The sequence below is a fragment of the Musa acuminata genome, chromosome BXJ1-11 (genome assembly GCF_036884655.1).
Source record: "Musa acuminata AAA Group cultivar baxijiao chromosome BXJ1-11, Cavendish_Baxijiao_AAA, whole genome shotgun sequence".
Lineage (NCBI taxonomy): Eukaryota > Viridiplantae > Streptophyta > Magnoliopsida > Zingiberales > Musaceae > Musa > Musa acuminata.
Genome location: NC_088337.1, coordinates 845231 through 859609, shown reverse-complemented (window position 1 = coordinate 859609; position 14379 = coordinate 845231). Strand labels below are relative to the sequence as shown.

The following is a 14379-nucleotide window of genomic DNA, read 5'->3' as shown; positions in this document are numbered from 1 at the left end:
AAATACAGTAATGATCTAGTGCTGACTTATGACAACCTATAAATATAATTTTTTCCACTAAGCTAAAATCAAGATTCGCAATACCGTACTGTACCGGAGTTTCAACCTGGGCTCGGTACCGGTACGGTACGGTATACCGTTCGGTACACCCAGGTGTACCGAGCGGTATATTCAGGCGTGTCAAGCACTGTAGCAGTGCTACAGTGCTGCTACAGTACATGGCTAAAATATCGATAGTTGCCACGAAAATAGTGCAATCTAGACACGTATGCGAAGAACTAAAGTAAGATGTACCAAACCTGTGTGGATTGACCACATGCACAGTATAGTATAAACTTTGTAGGTATAAACTTTGCACCATGTCTAGCCATGCCAAGCTGTGTCCACATTCATATAGTTCTTTTGATGCAATTTACTACATTAATAGATTTCATTTAACACTGATCAAAGTGTAACCAAGTTTTGACACAACTGTATATTGCATAGGTAAAATTCAAATTTTTAAATAGAAAGCAAATGAGATACACATGATGACATGGCATGCAGCCTGCATCTGTAGCATGATGGGAAGCTATCAGAGTGGTACCTACAAGAATATCCACTAACATTTTGATCCATGGCATACATTTGATGTCTACGCCTTGCCAAATCCTCTACTACATCACCACACATTGCACTATGGACATATTTTAACATGCAACACTATTGTGCATCAAACATATCCAGGAAACTAGAATCAGAACCTTGATAAAATCACAAAATAAATAGCAAAGGAAGCTATTAAAAGTTCCTGATAACACAACAATAGCCAGAGAATACCATAATACTGCTTTGAACTAGTAAGTCTGTGCTAAACAGAATTTAACTATATGGATACATCTTTTCTAAAAATTAGAAATTACAACAAAAACTTCGGTAGACAAGTATTGTCAGTGTGTATTAAAAATTTATTCACCTGTGATATATAAGGCATAATAGAGCATAATACATCAAAAGCAGAACAGATGGCAAGCTGAAGGTATTCAATTTCCTTGAATTCATGATGGTGACTGATATATGACCTCTGTTTATTTTCATCATTCACACAGATCAGAACTGTCAGCATTAGGAACTTGATAAAATGGCAAAGGAAAAAAAATCACAAAATAGCATTAGTGCATACCAAGGCCTCTGCTGATATACACATAATCCGGCAGAGGATATTATGGACAGAGGAGTCATAAAGTAAAATGTCCCATATGATGCCACTGAGCTTTTGTGAATCCTTTGATGCTCTGATGCAACTCTTTATTACTTCAAAAACCTGCAAAATATCATCATCAATCTAATGAAGTTTCATAAGTCACCCAAAACAAATGCTGATCAATGATTAAAGTAGTCTATGTCGATTAATATGTAGAGGAAGCACAGATTGAAGTTACATGTATAACACATCAACATTATGAGCACATTCCATAAACACAAGAAGAGGAATTACAAACGAGTAAGAAAGGATTAAATCTTACATGCACTACCATGGGCAGAGCAATAACATTGAACATTTATACAAGCACAAGGAATAGAAGAATCAACCTTCAGTGTCACTTTCCAACAAGAATGCTTCGACTTGTACTTCCAATGCATATGATTGACAAAGACATACTGAAGAGAGAATATAATAAAAGCAGAAACCAAGTTATCCTCTGCTCCTTTCTCCACAAGCTGAACAGTGAAATCAAGAACTGCAATGACATAATGGCACACTTAGTTATGACATAATTAAGCATTTTAAACTTCACTGAATCAAAAGAAGAAAATAAGGAATACTAGTCTATAACATATATTATAAGATTCATAAAATCAATGATCAAGATCACACTAGTGATGTGCCATCAACAGAGCTTGATGGCCAGAGACACTTTATGCAGATAACCTTGTTGATCTTATAATTTAGACAACATAAACTCTAGCCATATCTTGATGCTTTCAGTGGGTATATCAACACAGTGAAAGTTGGCTAAGAAGAGCAACCAATGAAATCAAAGTACATATCAATGGTTGGTTATTACCCTTTATGTAGGCTCTATGTATTAATTAGATATGTATTAGCATCCCCGAGTTTCTAGGAGTTCCATGTCCATCAATGTCTTTAGTCTTTACCCTTCTTCAGTCAGCAGACCACCACATGTGGAAGTAATTCATAAGAAGCTTACTGAGCACAAAAACAGGTCTGTTATATTAATATAGATATTCATTATCTGAAATATATCATCAACAACGCACACCAACTTCACCATGAGAAGATCGACATTAAAGGGATGATGTTTAAAAAAAAAGGTCAAAATATCGATTCACTGGCAGTTCATGGTTAGGAAGATTTTACAGATGTAAAAACCCAATAAGGAAGAAGCAAGATAAGAAAGTAAGACATGTTTTCTGCAGAAGATGTAGATAATATAAATGCAAAGAATTCAAATTAGAGCAGAGATATTTATTTTGAAAACAGAAGACATGCCTGAAGCAGCTAATGCATAAGAATCATCCTTTTCCCCAGAGTCTTCCATCAGCATCCTAACAAGGCCTCCTGAAAGCAACCAAGTACCACTGAAAACAAAAGTGATGTCACGCTTTATAGACACACAAGTGACTTTATCAATTGCTTGTAACTAAAATCCAATACTTCAAAATTCTTATCATGAATTCTAAAAATTCTGAACAAGATAATCCTAAAAGTGATTATCTTGTTCAGAAAATAATAAAATAAAGATGTAAGTTCAACATCGAACAAATTATATCAGCTATTAGGGTTTAACATCAGTGTGCCACTTGACCATGATGGCCAATGGTGTCAGAAGAAATTAAATCTATGACAAAGACATTAATAAGCCATGACATTGTTCTCCAGGACTCCAGATTCCTAACAGAAATCAGTTGATTCATGCAGCAACTTGCAAATAGAGAGATCACTTCATTAAGATCAAACTTTTAAGAAACTGGATTTAATTCCAAACAATGAATTTTTGTATCTCATTTAATGTCCAATCATGATAATGTTAGATTCAAGTCTTTTAATTTAAGAAGATGTTTCGTGGGAAAGCTCCACTGGGTCAACTTGTTTGATCAAACAAATTATGGAGCACTAGCAAAACAAATACATCAGCTTCCTGGGTGTTTCAGATCTATTGAAAAGAGACTTCAATGCCTCGATTAGATTAAGTGCATCTTTCAACACAAGATTGTGCTCCACAAAACATCTTGAAGATCATGGGATGGGCTTCTTAATGGTGAAAGCCTAGAGGAAGACCAACAAAAAAAGGAACATGGGATCAAAGGGTAGGATCATATTAAAAAGAAGATGAAAGAAAATTTTTCAACCGACCCCACCAACAAAGGGGATAAGCCAAAGATGACATGCATGACATATGGGTTTGTCAATCACCCTGATATTTCTTGTCCTTGCGTTCTTCTCATTTTCACCACTTACCTATTCATTATGACTTATTTTTCAAGAGAAAAATAACTTGGTTTTATGCCTATTCAAGAACCAAAGTCACAGTGCTGATCCAAATTTTATGTCAATTTTCAAACACTACTGATGACACCTAAAATTGAGGTGAACCAAAAACTTTCACAATGTCAAAGAACAAAACTTTAGAATAAATCGTTTAGCTAAAGTGCATGAAACAAAATAGCAGGCATCAATTCCATAGAAAAGGTCAAGATAGACAAGTAAATCAACTAAAATTCAAATTAATTAATCATGATTTACTAGAGTTAGTCAAATCAACAGCCATGTCCTCCCAGATTGTGACAACCACAGAAAAAAAAATCTATTATTAACACATTGGGAAAAAAAGGATGTCCTAATTCCTAAAATGAAACAGAAAACAGAATGTTACAAGCAGCTAAATATATAAAATATCATTCTTTGTCAAGATACTTCAAAGAATCAAGCAAAACACTCTAAATAGAAATAGATGCAAAGGAAGTGCTAATATCAAAGAAAACAAAATGAAAATTGTAAAAGAATAGATAACACAAGAAAAAAGTCTAGATGACATAATATTACTATGTATCTTCTATAAAACCCAAAGACAGTATCTCTTCCTTGTTAAGTAGTGTCTTCCAGTTTATAATATTCAAAATTGCCATCCTTCCAGACTTCCAGTACATGTTGGCCTTTTGTACATTTTTTGACCCTTTCAAATCTATTTTTATAGATTGCATCTTGACTCCTTATAAGTTGGAGGGGAAACTGTAAAATAATAATAAACCTCTTTATTAGAAGAAGTCTACACAACAAATATTTTTCAATTTTTCCTAGAAACCAGTAAAGGTAGATTTCCAAATTTAACTCAGGCTTTACTTATGACTAACTCATTAGACATGATCCAAAACTAAAACAAAAGGAACCAAACTGAAGATACAACAATCTAAGTGCAAGTTGAAAATCCCCTTGTAGTTTAATATTTCTTTTCTCTTTAAATCAAGCCAGTTCAGATCTTGTTCTTCTGGCCATCAAGTGTTAGTAATTCCTTCAGAAAGCTCCATTTAAGTACCGAAAGCTTCATTTGCGGTATTCTAGTACATAAAGTCTATTTAAGTACAGAAAAGCTCCATGAAAATAAGGCCTTCCATTGGCTAAAGCAAACATCACAATTTAACCCAATATGACCACCTGAGCTGAATCAGATTTGACCTCCAAACAGTAATCACCATGCATCTTTCATGTACCAGCCTTTTTATTTTGAGTAATAGTTTCTAATCACAGATTAGATCAACATTTATGTAAGAAAATGCGTACGCAGGCTCACCAAATAGAATCATTCTATGATTCAGTTTTTGATAAAAGCATCATAGCTGTTCATCTCTGGGAATCCTTTACAATAACTCCTGGTTGCTTTCGCCATTTTCTTTAACCAAATAAGTTATGGATCAGTGCTCGTCTGATCTTATGCTCAGAAAAAAGTAAAAGACTCATGTGATACATGTATCTGTTTGAATTGATATATATAGGAAGCAAGGTGCAAAGTTCATGTGCAGTTAGTACCATTTCATGCAATTTGCCAGATGAAACAAAAGAGTATAGAAGTCAATTAAAGATTACATCGAATAAGAATATGTCTACATAATAGCAAGAGATTATGGTACAAATAAAGCATCATTTTATCACAAAATTAACTCATGAACAAGAATAAGTGACAAGAATTAAGAACCTACATCTATTTTTATGGACGAATTAAAGAGAACCGTGTCGATCAAAGATTTACCTTGAAGTGCCACTAGTATTTACATCAAAAATATTTGATTTCACCACTGCCTCAATAACATGAGAAGGTACGCTACATCAAAAGAAGCCACAATTAACTCAAAATTATTTCTAAGACAAAAAAAATGCACTGTTACTCCAAACAATATCAGGATTTAAAGATCAGTAACTGACAGGAAAGATTGCGAACAGAGTGCACTAAGAAATGTTTTATCTTCACCAACACACATAACAGCATGTCATCAGTACTTCTCAGCAATAGTGAAGGCAAAGATGGCATGGATAACAACGTATAAGTTTTAAACACTGATATGGAATATTTAGTGATGATTTTGCAAAATGGCTATTCTTGTCAATTTGAAATGAAAAAGTTCATAATTTTTATTTACATATCAGAGACACAGTTATTCACCATCCTGGTGATCGGTGAAGTGAAAAGTGTAAAGCGCAGGCTGGAAAGTGAATTTGAACTGCAATGTTCATATTGATCTAAGATGAGGTATGAATAGTTCACAATAAAAAATGTCATGTTATTCAGATAGAAATATACAGTTTAGAGGAGTGAATGATTTAGGGTACATGATGATTAGGAGAGTACATTTGCCTAAGATACTACAAGAAGTAACTACATCTTGAACAAATTATAAAGCATCACAGAACTGCCAAAGAAAAAGGCATTAAAATCAGATGAAAGGACAACCACAGTAGCACAATCAATTGTGAATAGAATTTAAAGGCATAGCTCAAATGGTGGAGTCGAGTGATTCACAAACAATAACAAATGGCTGCTCAGAATCTTAGATGTGTATTTCATATTTATAACAAACTACAGGAAGGAGCATGTGGTTCATGCAAAAAAAGAAAGGATTGAGGGCTCAAGTGCCTAATGTCCCTTTTTGCTAATTCAATGGGGGAAATGTCTGTGGTAGTGGCTCTAGATAAACAATTTACTCATTCATAAAAATACAGTAAGACACATGCATGATAAAGAAACTAATAATAAATGAGAAAGGATTTGAGCATCTGCACAGATAAGTTGCATTGTAAATGGGCTATGAGCTCTTAATGAATAAATTTGCTATGAAAATAACTTTTGTCCATATCTAAAGTTAAAAATTGACATGTTTGAAATGTCAATTTGTTACAAAAATGAGGACAAATAAGAGGCTGTACATCAATAATGACAAACTAATTACATGACTGAAAGGGCTAGGAGAAACAAAATGCCGCGGCCAATAGAATAAAGAAGGAATGCATAGTTTTGAGGGAAAACTTCTGTCAGCATCATTCGAGTAAACAAGAGTCTAAAAGGAGAAAAAGGGTGGAGAAGAAGCAAGAATGGTGATGAGCAACAGGTTTTAAGGCACAAGGCTTTGAGGGGTAGGACCTCAAGGAAGTAAGAAATCAAGCAACAGAGTGGAAGATATGGTGGCCAAGGAGATGGCAAACAAGCAAAGTGGAGAACGGAAGCAGCTACCCTTCGAGCCTTTTTCTCCCTTAGACTCAAAAAAGCCAACTATGAAGTCATGGAATTTAATTTCACTCAATCCAAGCTTACATGAACCTGAGGCAGAAGGTACAGCAATCCATGTATTTACCATGTTATATGCTCCTTGACATACAGCAGCCACTAAGTTGTAAATTCCAAAATATAAAACATTAATGCAGTACAGTCAATATATAGAAGCTCTAGTGACCATGTTTTGGACGTCAACCAAATGAAATTCCACAATTTGTTATAAAAAATTGTTATATCACGTATCTAGGTCAAAATATGAAAATTGAACCTCAGCCACAGGTTGCTCCATTCCAACTAAATTCATGGCTTTGAGGTTTTAGATACCAAAAGAGGTCACACTGCATTCTTGAATAGATCTAGATATTCTATACTCCCCAATCCCCACATCGTCGAAGGCTCATGCACTAGGATAGTGTAGGAAAATGTCAAACCATATGGCTGCTGCTAAGAAACATCAACTACAGAATATGACCTAGATCAAACCATGTTTGGTACTATGTATACCAACAGGTTTTAGCCGGTGGTCCAGTACCAGTAGGTACTTAGTCTTTTTTATTTTTTTTTCAACTAATACCGGGCAGTATGGGTTGATATACTGCCTGGTATACTAGTACCATATCGGTCCAGTAGAAAACTGAAACCAGTACCGGATCAACATTTAAAACATTGGATCAAGCAATAGTTATTGCCCAGTTGATTATCCCTATTGCGTCCATCCTAATTTTTATAAGAGGCACATTATAATAGATCAACTTCAATTACCATTTCTTGCTTACTTTTTGGTTATGAGGACCAATGTAACCTGTAAGCATTGCCAAAAATATATCTGTAAACAAAAGTTTTCTGTAAATATTTCTGTAACATGACAGAACCTGATAACTATGGAGTATTACAGATTTCTTCTCAAGTATGTAGCAAGTACAACAGCAATATCAGTGGTTATCAATGTTAACGATATATTTCGCAAAAATGTGAACAGATGAAAGTAGGAAGATCAGGTGACATTAAAGATAGTGTTCAGCACCACATCATACTATAAATGAAATTTAAAGAAAAAAGACATCAACAGAGGATTATATGTAAATATAATACAAATGATAGTGGGAAAGAACATGTATACCTTTATCAAAAACACAAATAAGATCAGAATTTAGGCTTCAACTACAATTTAGCTTACCATTTGAGCATCTCAGTCAATATGTCCAAAGAGACAGATAGTATTTGTGTTTTGCTGACATCTTGGACTGACTTGAAGATCAAGGTGCAGATGATCTTGACCATATCAACACTGGAAAATGTAAGAAAAATTAGAAATAAGGGGAAAATTAAACACTGTGCAAAACATTATATTGTGTATTCCTACCTCATGCCCATTGCCAATTGCATGCTATTTTTAGATGTTTGAATAGGCAATGACTTGTCCAGGCCCATCAAAGCAAAACCCAGAGCCTGCAAGATAAATCAATACCAAAAAGCAATAATATGGATGATCATAAAGATAGCAATAAAAGTGAAAAATATCATTAATGTTATAGAAGAGAACTCGAATTTAGAATTGGACCATATGGATGATAGAGCTTTCAATGTAGACAACATTAAGAATCACAGAAAGGAGAAATTTTCATGAAGTAGTTGCACATTTACTAGAAGTCAACTTTATTGAACTATTCTGGGTCATTCAGATCACAAGCATGCTTGTGGTTGAACTAAATCTCAATGTTATTTGGAAGCCGTAAGTTTACACCTATGACACAACTAATAAATTTCAGAAAGATCAGACGAATCAACATCTGCTGGTATGACATTTTAGAGTATGCTTAATTGAAGAGTAATTTGTGAACCAAAGGAAATTTAGTTTTCTAATAATATAAAATAAAATTCAGAAAGCTGTGTGGAAATTTGTTAATACTTATTATATATAAAAAACCCATGCAGTATGGAGGAAATTACTTATATATCACAAGGAATTAACCTGATTTAAATTAGTGAGAAAGCAAGTAAGTGATTACATCTATAACCAGCCGATGATAATGCTCACCCCAATAAATGCAAAAAAATTAAGGGCAAATTTATTGCAATTTCACTCAATAAATAATGGCCTGTTGCATCAACAAATATGCAAAAGTTTAGGACCGACTTATTGCAATCTCACTCGACAAAAATGACTCCTTGCATCAACAAATAGTTTGATATATATAAATTAATGTATTAGTCACTTTGACGTTACCCAAAATAGAAAAGAAGGTACCCAGAGTAGAAAGAACTAAAAAAACTAATAAAAATCAAAGTACCTTATTGAATGATATTATCCGGTGCAAAAGGTTAAGAGTGAATGATACATCGTCCACATTATCTGAATGAATGTCCTGTGTCAAACGCAAAACGAGAAGCAAAATGCCTGAATGTGCACACTACATGGTACATACAGAGACGTGTCAGGAGACTCGAGATATTGTCAACAATAATGTAAAACATATTCAGCAAAGAATAGAAGGAACAGAAAAATTATTAAGGTTAACAACCAAAACGAATATTCAGATTTCAGATCATATATGGATTAACTGCCAAAAGTTAGGAGACTTAATAGAAGAATAGAGGTCTATCACAAGTCTGAGAAATACCCATATCCCTAACCATTTGACAAGCCATCACCTATAATTGCTGCTTCCCCCACCTTTCCTCAACCACCACTTCCACATAATGCCATCCGCCACCACCTAGCTGATCCCACTCCCCAGTCCCCATCATCACCAAACAACATCACTTGCAATTACCACTATTCTCCATCGATGTTTGATCACCAACACTACTACTGCCTACAGTTCACCACTGCAACCATTTCCACAACTGATCCACCACCTGCCCCAGTTGCAGTGGCTTCCACTTCTGTAGCTTGGTTGCTAGTCACATGCATACAAATCTTCAAATAATCCAATTTGTTTTTAAATCTCAAAATACTTTTGGGAAGGATTAAAATGTTAACACTGAGAATGGTAAATGACCAATGTATGCAATGTATGCATTAATTAACTAAAATGATCATATAAAGGCAATATCCGTAAGATTAAAAATGCTTGACAATATGTAGATAAGACTTCTATCGGTCGCAAGCTTAGACAGCCTAACCAAACAATTCAACAAAGAGGATGATATCTAATTCACATACGATAATGCAACCTTGCAGTAAAACCAGCTAAGCAGTTATTCTAGCAAAGTATCCACAGTCTCAATGTAAAATAGCACAGGAAAAAAATTATTAGCAACTTCAAGATCAAAATCATTGCAACAAAAAAGCTCATGTGATTTACCTCCCAACAAACAATAGCAATATTTGGGGCAAGGACTTTCAAGATACGGCCAAGGGTTCCACTAGGTATCAAAAGGCCTTCAACACCAGGAACTTCTATAGGATGACGAGTCTCAATGATATCAGAAACAGTTTTATCACCATAACCACCAGAAATCTCAAACAGTGTTGTTATACCACTCATCTTATCTAGATAGTTATACCTGTCAAAAGGGCCAACAATCAATCATGTAATAGTAGCACATAGCCACATATATTATCCAATATCATGCATTTCAATATTCACCAAAATAACATTACCAGAAATGAAATATGGTAAAACATATTGCTACAAAAAGTTATCAGAAAGGTAAATGATCCAAATGCCATCTACAATAGTTGATGCAAAAGAAGCACAAGTCATAAGAAGACATATTGCAGGATCTTATGATCACTGATTTTGTGATTGACTCTGTACATGGTAAGACTAAGACATGCACAAATGGCCTAGGAAATATTGGACAGATTTCAGCACTCAAGTTTGTTTGAAACTTTGAATGATATTTGTTTGAATGATAAAGAAAGATTAGACAAACAAACCTTTCAGAGTACAATAACATGTTAATGTAATTTATAGACTGGTTTACTCAACCTTTAGGAGAATTAACACCATTATGGCTGAGACCTGTGTGAATTTAGACATTCGCTAATTTTCAAGGCATGAGTTATCATCGGATACCGCTAGCTGCCTAGGTACCAGAATGGAATGTATTAAGTATTAACTACCAAGGCAGTGATGTCCGCACCTTCAGCAGCGCTGCATGTAGGTACGCTAAGTGCAAGGTCCAATAATGTCACTCTGTCTGCATAATATATAATAGATATGAACTTAAAGGATAAAAACATAGTTTTTTTTTTTGACATATTTACCATCTCGAAGATTGGAAGTAGTGTATTTGTCCGTACAATTTTTTATGCATACGCATCCCTCCCAATATTTAAATCCTCTAAATATATCACTCTCATTAATAAACTCCAATTAAGCATTACTAACCATGATTACCAGCAGAAAATTTGACTTAAAAATAGAAAAAAAAATTCTAAATAACTAATATATTGTTATTATTTTCACCGATTATTTTTCTCTGTTTCCTTGTTTCTTTCCTTTTTCTCTTCCTCTTTCACTGCCTGCTTCAATGTTGGAAGAGAATTGAGATATTTAAAGGATTATACTGGAAGAAACTTAATGATTTGAAGTCAAAGGATCATATGCTACAGAAAAAAGTAGAAGGCTGCAGAAAAGACACCTGATTTGATGGGCAGTCATGTCAATTGGAGTCTTATTCATTATTCTAATAATCAGCTAAAAGATATTAACTGCAATTAGTTTATATGCATGTTTTTGAGTTTTGCAAGAATATATGTGCTAAACTAATATATAGAGAGGTAACATAAAAATCACCAACTTTGGTTAGATATAATATAATTTTGCCTAAATAGACAAATTTTTCAGAATACTTAACTTCATCCTTTAAATGAGCATCAAAAAAAGAAAAAAAAAAATATTGGCCATATCTGATTCCAAAAATGCTTGATTTTTTGCAGATCAATAGGACTCAAAAGGACTATGTTCCAAGTCCAATCAAATTTTTGGAATCAATCTTTGATCAATTCCAACTGACTATAACCAACTTCTAGTCAATCTTGACTAGCTATAACTGGTTATAACTGATCTGCAACAATTCTAGCCAATCAATAATTTGATTCAGTAAACCAACTTCCATATAAAACTAATTAGGCTGATTCAACCAATGTTATCAATCCAGGCTGATTTTGATCCCAAATTCAAATGTGAATAATAGTGTTCATCCAGGGAAAAGAAAAAAATAACCATATAGATGAATTGAGGCACATTTCAGTGTCAAGTCTACTATAAATTTGAGATATTTGTCTCTCTCTAGAATAATAGTCTCTTACAACCAAAGTGGCATAGTGTAGTATTGTTTCTTAATAACACAACCAAAGCTTTTACTTCTGTCTCATATCTTGAATATTTGTTTAATTTCTATGACAAAATAATAAAAACTTATTCTACATACAAATCCATGCATGGGCCACCTCTATGTTTTTAACAAACTTTTATTATCGTGTTGAACATGTTGAATCCGAACACTATTTCTGACACAATGGTTAGAAAAATCAGCTGATCATGACATGAGATCAACCAATCTGATCCACCCCCAATCTCCATTATAGTATTTTTATGATTTATATGCCTGAAAACTAATACTAACATAGTTGTTATTGTCTTAGTACTCTTAATCTCTATATTTCTTTTACAATACTAGTGCAATCCTTTTTATTTTATATATTTTTGTCTTTAATTTTTAAAATTCATTTCTGACAAATATGATCACCTATTTGGCTAATCTTGTTCAGATTGACACAACAATTCATAGCTTGACCTTGACCCAGAATTTTCAAGCCTTTCAAAGCAAAACCATGACTAGAAAAAGGCTAGGATATAAGAATCACACGGGGGACAGATATAAACAGTAAAAGAAAAGAAAGGATCACGTACACACACTCTGCAGGCCAAGATCCTTCACAAACGGCAGACAACAAACGTACAAATTCAGTGATATGAATAGGGTACTCTTTCTCTAACATAAAAAGGATAGATCTAATTGGACCATCAACGAAACATTCTTTATCCCAAAACTGCAGGGCAAGTGATTCCTGAAAAATACAGGACAAACAATGTGCACAACTAAGTAAATGATAACATCTAAAGCTACAAAAAATCAGAAAAGCTGATGAACAAAATTTTATACGATCACACCTCCCCATGGTATATATGGTATAGGATGTCCAAAATTTTGATCAGAGTGTTGTCTTCTTTCTGGATAGAAAGTCCAGTGATTAGTATAATATATTGGCTATTCACTCAAATCTTGGAAAGAACAAGATATTCCACACCAAGGGAATTGAATGTTCGTCCTGTTTTGCACAAAATGTTATACCTGATGGGATAGCTCATAGGAGGCGATAAAAGCAGACAAGAATGTTCTCATAACACTTAAGAAACCAGAAACAGGACCCTGCAAAGAAAATAACTTAGATCACTTATGAAGTCCATATCAAGCACTAAAGAAACTTTAGTAAGTTTCGGACTATATGATTCAATTTACAGGTAACCAACAAATCCAGAAAATTAGTATAGACATATTCATTAAAAAATTGAAATGACACTATGTTCTACCAGTAGCAATTTATTATAATCAATGTTAAGCAAAAACCAACAGTCTAGAGATAATGAACTATGACATAAATTCTACATTTTGACTGAAATACTTGCAATAAAAACTTACATCAGAATCTCTGAATGTGTCATTGCCAAGAATCTCAAGTATATAATCAAATGCTGCAACCTCAAATGCTTGGCGAACATAACTGACATGATCAATCTCCTAAAAAATGTGTCAATGCACAAAACATTATAAAGGCTACTGCAGAAACTAGGAAATCTGATGGTATTTACCATTAGGGTACTACTATTGTGTGTCTCATGAAGGGATAACAATAGACTTAGAAAAACTGCCCAAGCAAGAAGCAGAGGCCCTGCTTCCACAGCCCCTAAGTCATAAAAACTTGACACTTGAGCATCCATCTCTTTGATGTCAATTACAGAAAATACAGAACCACCCTCCCTGATACAAGTGAAAATGTCAAAACAAGATACATAGGAACAGGTCAACAAAAAAGACAAATTGGCCTAAAAGAAATGAGAAAAGCGGAGTTCAACAGTTCTAGAAAGAACCTGAATGGAATCTGATCATGAACCATATGAAGTAGATTTTCTAGGTCCAGGGTTTCAATAAGTATAAGCACCATCTTAGCTCTCACATGAGCGAATGAATTTCTTGCTTCTGTTGAAACTGCTACTTTCCCTATATTAAGCGACCCACAAAGTACATCCTGCATTTTGTTGTAGCACATATTTATCACTGAAGTGGGTAAGTATATTGAAATTTAAACTCTAGCACAGGAACCAATAATTTACCTTGAAAAGTGAGCACATAGTTTTCCATTGCTCAATCTTGCAACTACAAAAATTATCATAATAAGCAAGGAATAAAATGTCCATTAGTAGGTTTTCTTCAATCAATATCTCATCCACCCAAAGAATCTTGAGATCAACTTCCTACAAAGCAAATACCATGAGAAAAAGGTTGATTAAGTTAAAGCAAAACGACTAAAATATGAGAGTTCAAAATCAATAAAGTAGGACTCCGAGATCGCTGCCAAAAGAACAAAACAAATAAT

The 14379-nt window shown here is 34.1% G+C and overlaps 1 protein-coding gene across 2 annotated transcripts in view; it reads right to left on the bottom strand.

Moving 5' to 3' along the window:
* LOC103970106 (uncharacterized) overlaps positions 1–14379 on the bottom strand; it is a 42001-nt gene that overhangs the window by 19677 nt on the left and 7945 nt on the right. The window contains exons 6-21 of one of the 2 annotated variants that reach the window (XM_018820621.2): positions 14117–14257; positions 13874–14031; positions 13595–13763; positions 13425–13520; positions 13077–13154; positions 12896–12955; positions 12635–12792; positions 10076–10277; positions 9059–9178; positions 8131–8216; positions 7945–8055; positions 5250–5321; positions 2495–2583; positions 1573–1721; positions 1163–1303; positions 956–1063 (exon numbers count right to left, since the gene is read on the bottom strand). In XM_018820621.2, coding sequence (XP_018676166.2) covers positions 956–1063; positions 1163–1303; positions 1573–1721; positions 2495–2583; positions 5250–5321; positions 7945–8055; positions 8131–8216; positions 9059–9178; positions 10076–10277; positions 12635–12792; positions 12896–12955; positions 13077–13154; positions 13425–13520; positions 13595–13763; positions 13874–14031; positions 14117–14257 — 1938 coding nt within the window. Of the gene's footprint in view, positions 1–955; positions 1064–1162; positions 1304–1572; positions 1722–2494; positions 2584–5249; positions 5322–7944; positions 8056–8130; positions 8217–9058; positions 9179–10075; positions 10278–12634; positions 12793–12895; positions 12956–13076; positions 13155–13424; positions 13524–13594; positions 13764–13873; positions 14032–14116; positions 14258–14379 lie in introns of both variants that reach the window. The other variant, XM_009383750.3, reaches the window with a different exon arrangement.